The 13,502-nt window shown below is 40.3% G+C and overlaps 1 protein-coding gene across 1 annotated transcript in view; it reads right to left on the bottom strand.

The window, feature by feature from the left end:
* GRM3 (glutamate metabotropic receptor 3) overlaps positions 1-13,502 on the bottom strand; it is a 242,631-nt gene that overhangs the window by 73,730 nt on the left and 155,399 nt on the right. The window contains exon 3 of the mRNA XM_018047287.1: positions 7,291-8,146. Coding sequence (XP_017902776.1) covers positions 7,291-8,146 — 856 coding nt within the window. The remainder of the gene's footprint in view (positions 1-7,290; positions 8,147-13,502) is intronic.

The raw sequence follows: 13,502 nt of genomic DNA, 5'->3' as shown, positions 1-13,502 counted from the left end.
AACAAATGAACAAAAACCCTTCACAGCTGTGTGCTCTGCTGTTCAGCCCATTGTTGATTACCACGTCCGGTACTAACAAGGAGCTGCCCTCTTTACTTATAATTCAAGTCTTGGGAGTAGGATTTGCTCAGTTAATTTCGATTTATTCTGGGCATAAGATACACAATGATTTTCCAATCCAAAACAAAACTCAAAACCAAACAGAACACAAAACTTAATGCGTGTGTGCGTGCTAAGTTGCTTCAGTTGTGTCTGACTCTTTGCAGCCCTGCTGACTGTAGCCCACCAGGCTCCTCCATGGAATTCTCCAGACAAGAATACTATTGCAGCACCACTAATTCTTTAACAAAAATTGTTTATATTGGAGTACAGTTGGTTTGCAATGTTATGTTAGTTTCAGGTGTATAGCAAAGTGATTCAGTCATACATATACATGTATGTATTCTTTGCCAGATTCTTTTCCCATATTGGTTATTATAGAATATTAAGTAGAGTTCCTTGTGCTATACAGTAGGTGCTTGTTGGTCATCTATTTTACATATATTAATATGTGTATATGTTAATTCCAACCTCCTAATTTATCCCTTTCCTCCCACCTTTCCCCTTTGGTAACCACAACTTTGTTTTCTAAGTCTGTTTCTATTTTGTAAATAAGTACTTTTGTATCTATTTTTTAGGATTTCACATATTAGTGATATCATATATTTGTCTTTCTCTGAGTTATTTCACTTAGTATGACAACCTCTAGGTCCATCCATCGTGCTGAAAATGGCATTATTTCATTCTTTTTTATGCAGCCCCACTAATCCTACTTCTATATTTTGAGGATGTTCTGGGGACTGGCTGTTGGTGTAAGCTTCACGGAGTTGGAACTCCAGCTGTCTTGTTTACTGTTGGGTCCCCAGGACCTGGACTAAAGTCTAAACTTTAGTTGGAATCAATGGCTACATCAGGACCTTGAGGATTTGTTCTACCACCTATTTTTCCTGTGATCTTGGATCAGTTTCCTACTGTGTAAAATTCTCAGTTTTTCCATTCTCAAACATTTTAGCCCAGGCTTGTGAATCACACAAAGGAATGTTATGAGTGTTATTCCCAAGATAAGGCATCCTCGATGCTGGCTCTGCCTTGGAGAACCCTGGCAGTGTGCAGAGTAAGTGGGATGCTTTCTTTTGAATTGGGTGTACTCTAGTTACCACGTCACCCTGACAGCTGCGTTCACTTTTAGGTGTTTCAGTAAGTGAAGATCATGATGCTGACATCCTGAATTTCCACCTCTGTCAAGTGAGGAATAGAAGTATGTTTCTTTTTGAGGAAGGCCTTTTGGAACTCTATGGTTTTAGTCTACTCCATTTCCTGGAGCTCGTCTCATAATAAAAAGTGAGAGGCATTGTACTAGACCACGAACATACAAAATGACAGTGACATTGCATTTCTTTAACTGCTTCACAGCCCTCTCTGTCTCGTCCGTTTTTATCTGCATTGGCGAGTTTAAGCTCTCTTTTTACATGATGAGTGCATGGAAGTTTACTCAAAATGCTTTGGAAAAGTCTCATGCCACCAAACATAATTCTGATTTAAATATTTATTTTAAAATTCAACATGACATGGTTCTTTCAGATGGAAAAAATTTTACTAATAAAAGAATACTTTGAAGCTTTTTTTTTCTTTTAATATCCTAAGGTTTAAGGCTCAGCTTCCAAAGTTTGGCTGTTTTATGAATAACCTTAGCTGCAAATAATTGAGAAAGTGATCCAGGAGCATTAAAGGTATAATGAAAAGGAGAGCAAGAAGAAGCATATTTTGAACTTATTGACTGACTGTCTTTTATTCTTTAATAAGCACTCCATTAATAAATGGTGAGCATGTGTTAGTCACTGTGTTAGGTGTTTGGGATCAAAGTCCGCAACTTCCCAGAGTTTCCGTGTCTGTATAAAAGCAGCGCTGGGTCTGATGACCTGGATTTCAACTTTGCTCCTTGCCTCTAAGAAGATGATGATCTTGGGCAAATTACTTTCAGTTATGAGGCTTCATATATAAAATAGGAACAAATCCCAGATCCAGTGCTGATGCTCTTTGGTTTTAAATTTGCCTCAAATACAAAGATAGAACCAATGGACAGTGCTTAGGCTAAAAAAAAAATGCCAGTCATTCTAGAAGTCATAAACTTTTCTTTCTTGAAATTCATTTGTTAATGAAAAAATATACATTTAATTTTCACAAAAAAGAATCACATTATAAAGCTATTGATTATTTCTCTCATCCTTTTTTCCTTTGGTAAACACTGATATATTGTGCACTCTATACCAGTAAATGTGTTGTGTATTTGAGATCAGAGATGGAACATACGTGTTCTGCCTTGAAAAAGTTCACAATCTAGTAATGGAGACAGAGAAGGAAACACAAATATGGGCGTTAAGTGCTAGTTATAATCAACAAATATTTACTGAACACTTATTATGCTGGGGCTACTGCAGTGAATAAAACGGATAATAATTTCTGTTTTCAGGAGTTTATATTCAAGTGTGAAGATCAAGCAATAAAGAATAAACATGAAAATGTAAATATTATCAATAAAAAAGGTGAAAAAATCATGGAGTGAAAAAAATTGTAGAACAGGTTAACGGGAAATAGGGGCACATGTGGTAGGGATTGGGGGCATTGCCATCTTAAGAAGCATTGCCAGGTGGGCCTCAATAAGAAACTAGAATTTAAGGAAAGCCCGAAGGAAGTAAGGGACTAAATTAGCTATAGGGATGTCTTGGGAAAGGGCTTTACCAGGCAGAGGGAATTGGGAGTGGAAAGCCCGTAAGTTTGGAAACAAGGCTGGCTGGGGTGAAGTGAGCAAGAGGGGGGTAACGGATGACGGCAGGGGAGCAGCAGGAAAAGGGGTGCGGGAGCCACGGTGGGCCAGCCAGGCTGGACTTTGTAGAACACTGTTAGAAGCTTGACTTTGTGAGTGACATGGGGAGGCTCTAAGAGGTTTTGAGTAGAGGAGTGACTTCCTCTGACTTTCATTCCAATCCCAAAGAAAGGCAATGCCAAAGAATGTTCAAACTACAGCAAAATTACATTCATCTCACATGCAAGCAAAGTAATGCTCAAAATTTTCCAAGCCAGGCCTCAACAGTACATGAACCGTGAACTTCCAGATGTTCAAGCTGGATTTAGAAAAGACAGAGAACCAGAGATCAAATTGCCAACATCTGTTGGATCATCGAAAAAGCAAGTGCGTTCCAGAAAAACATCTACTTCTGCTTTATTGACTACGCTAAAGCCTTTGACTGTGTGAATCACAATAAACTGTGGAAAATTCTTCAAGAGATGGGAATACCAGACCACCTGATCTGCCTGCTGAGAAATCTATATGCAGGTCAAGAAGCAACAATTAGAACTGGACATGGAACAACAGACTGGTTTCAAATAGGAAAGGAGTACATCAAGGCTGTATATTTTCATGCTGCTTATTTAACTTATATGCAGAGTACATCACGAGAAATGCTGGACTGGATGAAGCACAAACTGGAATCAAGATTGCCAGGAGAAATTCCAATAACCTCAGAATGACACCACCCTTATGGCAGAAAGTGAAGAAGAACTAAAGAGCCTCTTGATGAAAGTGAAAGAGGAGAGTGAAAATGTTGGCTTACAACCCAGTATTCAGAAAACTAAGATCATAGGATCTGGTCCTATCACTTCATGGCAAATAGATGGGAAAACAGTGGAAACAGTGGCTGACTTTATTTTTCTGGGCTCCAAAATCAATGCAGATGGTGATTGCAGCCATGAAATTAAAAGATGCTTACTCCTTGGAAGAAAAGTTATGACCAACCTAGATAGCATATTACAAAGCAGAGACATTACTTTGCCAACAAAGGTCCATCTAGTCAAGGCTATGGTTTTTCCAGTAGTCATGTATGGATGTGAGCGTTGAACTATAAAGAAAGCTGAGCACCAAAGAATTGATGCTTTTGAACTGTGGTGTTGGAGAAGACTCTTGAGAGTCCTTTGGACAGCAAAGAGATCCAACCAGTCCATTCTAAAGGAAACCAATCCTGCATATTCATTGGAAGGATTGCTGCTGAAGCTGAAAGTCCAATAGCTTGGCCACCTGATGCAAAGGACTGACACATCTGAAAAGCCCCTGATGCTGGGAAAGATTGAAGGCAGGAGGAGAAGGGGACGACAGGATGAGATGGTTGGATGGCATCACCAACTCAATGGACATGAGTTTGAGTAAACTCTGTGAGTTGGTGATGGAAAGGGAGGCCTGGCGTGCTGCAATCCATGGGGTCCCAAAGAGTCAGACACGACTGAGTGACTGAACTGAACCGAACACTGTAAAAGGCCATCCTGGCTGTTGTGCTGTGGATGGGTTGGAGGTGGGTGTTGGCAGCTTGGACCAGGGTAGTAGCAGTTGAGATGGGATAAGTGAAGAGGCTAGACCTGACAGAAGGGGATGGGGTGAGCAGGTTCCAGGTAGAGGATATAGCATATACAGAGGGCACAGAGGCAGAAAGAAAGGCACGATGTTGATAGTGATCTGCAAGCAGTCTTAATGAAGGGAAGGGTGAATGCTGGGTGTGTGGCAGAAGATGAGTCTAGAGAGGTGGAGAGTCATTAGATCTTATGCCGGGAGGGCTCACTATTTAGAAGTCTTTTTAACACAGCAAACATAGTTTTGCAAAAATCTCTTTTGTAAAAGAAATATTCACAGTTGGTTAACTTTAAGGAATACTCATAGTGGCCAGTGTTGGAACTAGTTAGTAGGAGTATACCCAGGAACAGAGGAGTATTCTCAGGAGGCTTAGAGCTTCCATCCTGTGAGGACTAGGGCTCTAAGGGGATTTACTACAACTGTCTGCCAGAAGAATCCTGGAGTAGATGCACTGAGAACAAGCAGATGGGTGCATGAGGACTTTTTTGATCCAAGAGAAGATTGTGCAGTGTTTGCTGAAGTGCTCACTGTTGTGCCTAATCCACTGCCTCAGTATTCAAGTTAGAAAATCACAGATACTATTTTCAAAAAAAAAATGTAAAACAGATCTACTTTTCAGTAGTTTACTAGGTTAACCTTATTCTTTCAACAGACATATTTAGCTAGTTTAGCATCTCAGGATCCTCTCATAGTAAGGCATTTTCTTGCCCAAGTCTTACTGCTATGCATAGCTCCTGGGAGCTGGTCTAAATTCCCTCTCTTTTCTGTAGTGTGAATCTGTTTTTCACCCTGCTAGTCTCTTCAGAGATGGAGAGTGACTAGTAGTAATGTCGAGCCAATTGAGAAGGCAAAAATAGCACTTTGTGGTCAGGTCTCCACAGCCAAACTAAATTGTAGAATCGAAGCCAGTAATTGAACAAGGCAGACAAAAAGAAGATCCTGTTGTTTCATTTATCCAAATAATGGCCTTATTTCTTCATTTTTCTTTGCCATTTAAGACTCAATCAGTGAAATCAAGGAAAATATTTTGGTTACAAAAAACACTTTGCAAAGGCTCTCTGAAATCCAAGAATTTTCATTCTATTAGCTGTTAATGAGTGGATATATTTGTATATTTGCATACCAAGGAGTAATGAACTAGAATAACAGAGTTAATTAATAGTTGTGATGCATAAAGATGAATGATTACCCCAAGGGTAGTCTGAGAGGGAAGGAAGTTGCTTATCTTATTCAGCTTTAAGAATTAAGTGCATTGTAGATGCTATTTATAGATATCTAAGAGTTCATTTATGTTTAAAGATATTCTGTGTTTTTTTTTTTTTAACTGACTCTGTGGTCCATTCTTATATTCTGGAGTCATCAGTGTGAACTGATCTGGGATTTTGAGATAAATCCTGGACATGTATACATGTATATCACACACACACATACACACACACACACACACACACACCCCCCCACACACACATGCTCTTATATGGAATACACCTGTGGGAATACAGGGCACAGGAAAGGCTTTATCTTTACCATTTTCAGTGCCTGTTCTAATGGTAAGAGATGGTATCCATCAGATGAATAGGAGCAAATGCTGACATAATTAATTTCAGCTACTTTTGGCTCTCTGTGTAGAATTCAGAAAGGATGTGCAAAAATGCAGGCTGATAATTTTGGTGCTTATCTTCTAGGCTAGAGTAGGGGTGAAAGTTCTGGACTAGAAGCCAGTTATCATGGGGTCTTTCAGTACTACCATTGATTATTTTTCAGTCCATTTGACTTCTGAGTGATTATCTATGAGTGAGAAGTGAGAATTGCTACTTGCTTCACTGATAATATGATTTGAGCATAAAAACTTTCATGTCTTGGATGATAAATCAATTGAAACAGACTCTGCAGACTAGAATGACGCCTTAGTGGCATGGGAGATGATTAGCAACTTAGACAAATGAAAGTGTTCTATCATTGTAATATTTTTGGCATCAAAATCTTTTGTACTCAGTAATATTACTTACCATTTTATGATTTAGGTTTAAGCTAAATTCCCCGGAACTGGTACCTTAATGCAATGATATCACATGCACTGTAGAAGAGCATGCAATTCTAAAGATGTTGTGTTTTTTTATATATTAGTAGTACATTAAAACACAGTGCTATATTGAGAAATGTATAGACCATATTTATAAACAAATAGAGCAGCAAAAGCCACTCTGAACACACCTCTGGATGTTCACTTCTATATCAGAATGACTTCCATCAGTCTTAAACAGTTTCATTTCATAAGATAATCTGAGAAAAATCCACAACTCTTAATACTGACATGTAAATGCTGTTGTACAGCAGAAGATAGAAATTCGAATGCCAGGAATCACCATGCGCAGAGTGTCTTTCTCTCTCCTTCCCTAATTAGGCTCTGGAAAAAGAGTGACTTTTTTTTTCTCACCCCCACTGTGAAAGTTATGAGACTCTTTTGCTCAAATCACCCAGAAGGAAAGCTTGGAAGTTCACGTTCCTTAGAGAGTTGTCAGTTCTGCTAAAGAAGATTAAATGCTTATTGTGCAGGTGTCAAAGCCCACAGCTAATCACAAGAAAGAGAGCAAATGCGGCACAGCCCGCATCTAGGCAGCTACCGCAGGTCAGTCCAGCCTAGGGGGTCTTCAATCTCATGTGGTGTACCAGCCAAGATATTCACTAGAAAATAAGTAACTGACATCAAGACCCCATCATATTGCATCTTGGAATATTTCAGTTCAAATTGCTAGGGTGGCTCTGAAACAAAGATTTCTGGGCAGGGGGAGAGGTATTTGATTTCACTATTTGCATCATAGAAGAAGATTGATTAAAGGCTTCTTGCTTACCTGTGAAGTTGATTTTCAGCAAGTAATCCTTGTACAGCTTCTTCCCGTCCAGGATCTTCATGGCGTCGCAGAGCTTGGTGGTGTTGGGGCAGAGCGTGCGCTGCATTTTGTGCAGGGCATGGGCCATAGCGTACACCGCATTCACCACGAACATAATCTTGGATTCCTGCTCATAGTTGCTACTGTCGATGGCCAGGTGCTTGTCGCAAGGGCGCCGGTGGTTGTGCTTGTTCTGGAGGCTACACTGGAACTTCTGCTCCCAGAAGTCCCGGAACCAGGGGTTGCGGTGGTTGTTGTAGGGGTTGAGGCTCTGGAAGTAGCGATCGAACTGGCGGACGGGCTGCGAGGCCAGCTCCAGGGTGATGGCGCCATAGGCCACGTGCTCGCTGCCCTTGATGATGCTCTCCTGCGCACCCCAGCCGTCGCTGGCCACCCAGGTGAAAGAGGCGTTGGCGCGGCTGGCAGCGGCGATGAGCTCCCGGGAGTCGTCGCTGCGCATGAAGAGGACCACGACGCGCGCGTTGGGCTTCTGCAGCAGCTCGCGGATCACGCTGTCGTAGGATTTGCGGATGTTGGAACGGCCCACCTTTTCCGCAGTGGCGATGCAGATGTTGCGCTGGCGAGCTTCCTGCTCGAAGGCCTCGATCCCCGTTTCGCCATAGTCGCCCTCCGAGGCCACGGTGGACACGTAGGTCCAGTTGAAGAAACGCAAGATCTCCGCCATGGCTTTGGCCTGGTAGAAATCGGGGGGCACGGTCCTGGCAAAGTAATCGTAGCGCGATTTGTCGCTGAGTTTGGCGCTGGTGGATGCGTAGCTTATCTGTGGGATCTGGAAGAGCCTCAGCAGGTTTGCCACCTGGGGGCGGGAGGGAGACAAGGCAGGTACCATTTTTTTTAGAAATCTGGAGGTAACTGACTGCACAGGAAAGATGAAACATACTGGGCCTTTACCCCGCTCCCTTTGCTGCTCCAGATCGCTAAGCTGTCCTGGACGCTTTGCCAGCTGCTTTCCTGGACACTGTATTTGGGGAATTAGGAAACAGGTTCCAAGCAGGTAATTCAAGTGTTGGGAAAAGACAAAGAGAAATGAGAAGGGCATGTTTCTTTCTCTCCTAGACTTTATACTACATCCTGGACCAGACTCAGTTCTGTTCAGGTGTGAGTGGGGGCTGCTTTAAGTTTCTGGAACCCTCTTATAACTGAGTCTAACAATGAACTACAGTGAATTAGCCAAATTCGGTTTTTAGACAAACTTGGCTGTGGTTGTATAGAAAGAGCCTGGGTGTTGTCTAATTCTCACTTCCCCCTCTTTTGCTAAAAAAGGCAGTCTCTGAAAGAATTTAATTTGGGAACTGTATGCCACATGGACAGTCCAAATTAGACACTTATTATCTAGGTTAAGCCAAAAAAAAAAAAAAAGTCCATTCTTTTTGGTCCACCCCAAGTTTAGGCATACGCCTTTGTAACCTTAAAGAGCTTGACCAACATTTTCTTTACCTTTTTAACATTTTGTTTCTGCTTGGATTATACATAGCCCAAACATACAAATGCTATTTTTGTGATATTTTTGATTAAAAAGCAAATTAGGGAGTGTTGAGGACCTTGTCGATAAAGAACTATTTACTTTAAAATGTTTAAAGTTTATTCTGAATAAAGAATGTAAATTTCTTATAATTTACCTTGGAATAATATTTCAGTTCTTATTTATTACAGAATAATAAAGGAAAGTGACAGTAGCATATCAAGGAACATTTTATGCATAGAGTATTTGTGAAGTTTATACATTTTAAAATATATATGCGGATTGTATGTAAATCTAATAAGTTTTTGTTTTTCCTGGCTACCTCACATATTCTGAACATTTCTGTGTTTACAATGATTTTAGTTACATAATATACTAAGTAGACTTTAATTGGAAATGATGTTGACTGTTCCAACATACTCTATGAGAACTTTGAATTTTCCCTTCTGAAAGTTGCGGTTTCAGGTTTATGTTTGACGTGTAGGAAGCACAGCTTGAAGTAGGCAGCTGTTAGCAAAGAGCACAAGTAACATCAAACAACTGACAGCTGAGTCCTGATTAATCATCATTTCATCTGGCAGTGGAAACCAACAGCCGTATTCATACACAGCCACACAGCATGTTCTCAGAGGTCTGGCCTGCTATTAAAACCAACACGATATAGCCCAGAGCTATCAAAAATGTTTTCTATATCTTTGCAAATCATGGTACCTCTCATGTAACTACGAATAGAACAGTAAGAAAATCTGGCACTTAGCATGCAGTATAATGCAAATTTAGGGTCCAGATCTTTTTTGCATCTTGACTTTTAATATATGTATATATACTAGGATGTGAGTGAATTTTGGAGAATGGAGGTGAGTGAATGGGTAAGTGGGTGGATGAAGGCTAGTATGTCTTTTATTTTTTCTCGGGGCTAGAGACCCTGAACAAAATGGCCTCTCCTGATTCATTTGAACATGGGAGTGCTGGTTGTTTACTCAGCCTGATTGTGATGGCACTGAGCCAGTACTGTCATCACTTCTGCACTGAGTACCTGGCTTCTTTCGGATGTAAGTAGCACTGTGGCAGACTGTGACGAGACCCCTGCCTGTGCACGGACTTGGCTTGATTATGGAGACTTTGGATGACATTGGAGAGACCATCTCTTCTGGATGCTACAGTTTTCTAATCTTCAAGTTCTATTCACCAGGATCTGAACCCTTCAGGGAGGCAGAGAATGAAAGGACCTGAAAAATGCCCGTAGACATCATTTCTGACAGCTAGGAACCACAGCAAAAGAATCCTAAACTGTTGAAACTTCCTTCTCCCGGAGGGATATGAGTAAAGAAAAAGTTCTTGTCTTTTGATGAATAGGATCCTGTGGCTCCACGTCTACCTCTCCAGGATATCTGAGAACAATTTACAAACAAGGCAGACATACAAGAGAGTGAACTGGGCCTAGAATGATAGCGATGTGGAGAAGATTCTCTGGGTAGGAAGGGGCACGATTGTAGCAGGTTTGGGTAGGTAGTGGGTTAGAATTCAACTGCAGCGATTGCTATCATTTTATGAGCAGTTATCTGATATATAAATGATTATGTACAAAATAAACAATAAGGATCTACACTATAGCACAAGGAACTGTATTCAATATCTTGTAATAATCTATAATGGAAAAGAATCTGAAGGAATATGTATGGATATATAAATATGTATCTCTGTCCATCTATATATCTGAACTACGTTGTTGTACACCTGAAGCTAACACAACTTTGTAAATCAGTTATACTTCAATGATACAACAGCTTGTGTATGAGTGTTTTAATGAGGAGACTACAGCCTACTTTAGAAAAAGGAGGCACATCTAGTGAGCTAAACATGAGACTGGAACTCTAATAAAGTATAATCTCAATTGTATTACCTCTTAAATAGCATGGAGCAATCATATAGTCAGAGCATGATGTTCAGAGTTACATTTACATTTTTGAAACACATGTAATGCAAATGAATGATAGAACAAAGCGTTAAAGTCCTTTTGTCATGGTGAACCATTCATTTTAATACTAGTTTCCTTAGATTACGGGAGTAAAAATGCTTAATATAAAAATTAAACACCACAGAAATAAGCAGATTATAAATCTCATTTTCTTTCCCTCTCTCACCCTCTCCAGCCTGACTTCTAGAGAAGAATAAAGTTCTTAGTTTGATTTGTGCATTTTCAAAATTATTTATTCTGTTGTAAAGCCAGTGACTAATGTACTGGGTATTTATATGTGTATTTTCTCCTTTGATATTCGCAACTGCCTTTTATGATGAATATTGTTTTCTCCATTGTAAGAGTGCAGAAACTGAGATGAAGAAATTTGTTTGTGATCATAGGATTAGAAAGTAGAGGCAAAAATCACAATTTAGAGGCAGGTCTTTTGACCTGAAGGACCATAGCTGCCCTCTCACAACCTTGAGTCTGCTGTCTCCTGTGTGACTGTGAAGCTGAGGTCTGAAGCACAGAAGGGCACCCAGGTAGGAAGAACAGGAGGGAGGAACAGAAGCAATAGTGTGGTTTAATTCCTACTAGGAGCTTTCTTTTTAACATAAAACCGGCCGTCTGAAACATTCTTGATGTGCTTTACTGGCCATGTGGTTTCCTCTGTGGAAACAGGAAGGTGTAAGAGGACATCCATCTGCACTGGACATCATTTTACACATACGAGAATCATTTTAGGATGGAGAGATAAAGTGGGCTTTCGGAAGAAAGTTACCCAGTGATAGTGTTAGTAGGAGTGGAGGAAGGGCAAAAAGATCTAGTTATATCCTTTAGGGAAAACCACTTTAAAAGTAGAGAGATACTCTTCATGGTTAGAAACTCTAATTAAAAGGTATATAGCTTAAGAGCAGTAGGAAAACTTAAAAAAATAATTCAAATAATATGGAATAGTCTCAATAAGACAGACATGTCAAGATCTCCAAAGCCACAGGATGGCTAGACTGCATTGGGCCATGTGCGTGTTGAAAGAACTAGAGAGAGGGATGAAACCTGTAGGTGTGTTAGGTCCTTGGGCAGGCCTTGGACAATATACAAGATTGGCATGAACCTGTGAGAATTAGGAAGAATAAAGCACGGAATGTGAAAATGGAGTGCTGTTGATTGTTGCTATGACTGTTTTTCAATTATATTTTAGGAGAAGTTGTGGTAAGAAGGCAGTGGTACCCCACTCCAGTGCTCTTGCCTGGAAAATCCCATGGACAGAGGAGCCTGGTAGGCTGCAGTCCATGGGGTCGCCAAGAGTTCAGCACTACTGAGCAACTTCACTTTCACTTTTCACTTTCATGCATTGGAGAAGGAAATGGCAACCCACCCCAGTATTCTTGCCTGGAGAATCCCAGGGACGGGAGAGCCTAGTGGGCTGCCGTCTATGGGGTCGCACAGAGTCAGACACGACTGAAGTGACCTAGCAGCAGCAGCAACAGCAGTGGTAAAACACTGGTTGGGAGAGTTGGTTCTAAATGGGTGAAAGCAAGATGCTGCCCAGTCCTTTATGCCTCCTTATGTGCCTTCATGAGAATGTTTCCTAATCTGGAGATTGTGATTCAAATATATGAAAAAGTTCTCACACACCCAAGCCAGGGAGAAGACCATAATAAGGGTCCATAATCAATTAAGTTTGCCTCCAGTTCTGAATTCTGGAAGAAATCACAGATTAAATCAGGTAATTACTATTAATAATTTCTGAGAAATTAATAATGGGAGGACTGTCAAAGGATAAAAAGGGAGGAGTAAGAGAAAAATCAGGAATAAATATAAATCAATAATCATGATATATTTTGGTAATTTTTTTTCTCAGAGTTCCCTATAGAGAGCTTGCAGGCATTTAGAAATGAACAAAAAAGTTGCTAGAAATCAGCATGGATTCACTGAGAATGAATTTCAGTAGAATCTTCCAACATTAGTTGGACCATTTAGGGAGGAGTTGTAGCCATGAACTCTGACTTCAGCAAGGTATTGGTGACATTACCTGGATTCTCATGAAAAGGGGAAAGTGATAGGAATTGGATAAAAATGTAAATATACTAAAATAGAATAGCTTGGAAGAAATTCTATATGAGGTGGTCAAGGAAGATTACATTTTTATCAGTGACTTTGGAAAAAAACATAAATAAGCTATGAGATCATTACGTTTTTGAGCTAGAAGGCGCTGTGAAGCTAATCTAAGCTTTTTGCTTTATAGGTGAGGAAACTGAAGCTCACAGAGTGAAGTGACTTTCTAAAATTTATATAACCAATAAGCAAAAAAGCTGAGTGGAGCCCAGTTTTTTTATTTTTCCAAAGGACTAGCCTTCTTTTCTGGCAATTAGGTAATATTACATAGGAAGAGATGTTTATTTCTGAATTTAAGTTAAAATTACATATAAGTGAAGAAAAAATAAGAAAACTAGGGGAAAATGAGGGTATAGATGCCAAGTTGAATGCTGCAAAAATCTACCAGGAATCCAAGGGTGGCTAAAGTCAAGGAGGAATTATTAAGTGGTTTGCTTTCTTTAGGGTCAATTTTAGATCCACTGTTATAGCTGTATTATCTCCTTTAATCCTCATAACAACCTTATGAGGATGATACTACTATTATCCCATTTTATAGATTGAGGAACTGAGGCACCGAGCACCTGGGGATCTTGCGTCCCAGGTGTCTGACACTATGCTTACTTTCCCAGT

This window comes from Capra hircus, chromosome 4 (assembly GCF_001704415.2).
Source record: "Capra hircus breed San Clemente chromosome 4, ASM170441v1, whole genome shotgun sequence".
In the NCBI taxonomy this organism is placed as follows: Eukaryota; Metazoa; Chordata; class Mammalia; order Artiodactyla; family Bovidae; genus Capra; species Capra hircus.
The sequence above is the reverse complement of the archived record's forward strand: the minus strand, read 5'-3'. Positions and strand labels throughout refer to the sequence as shown.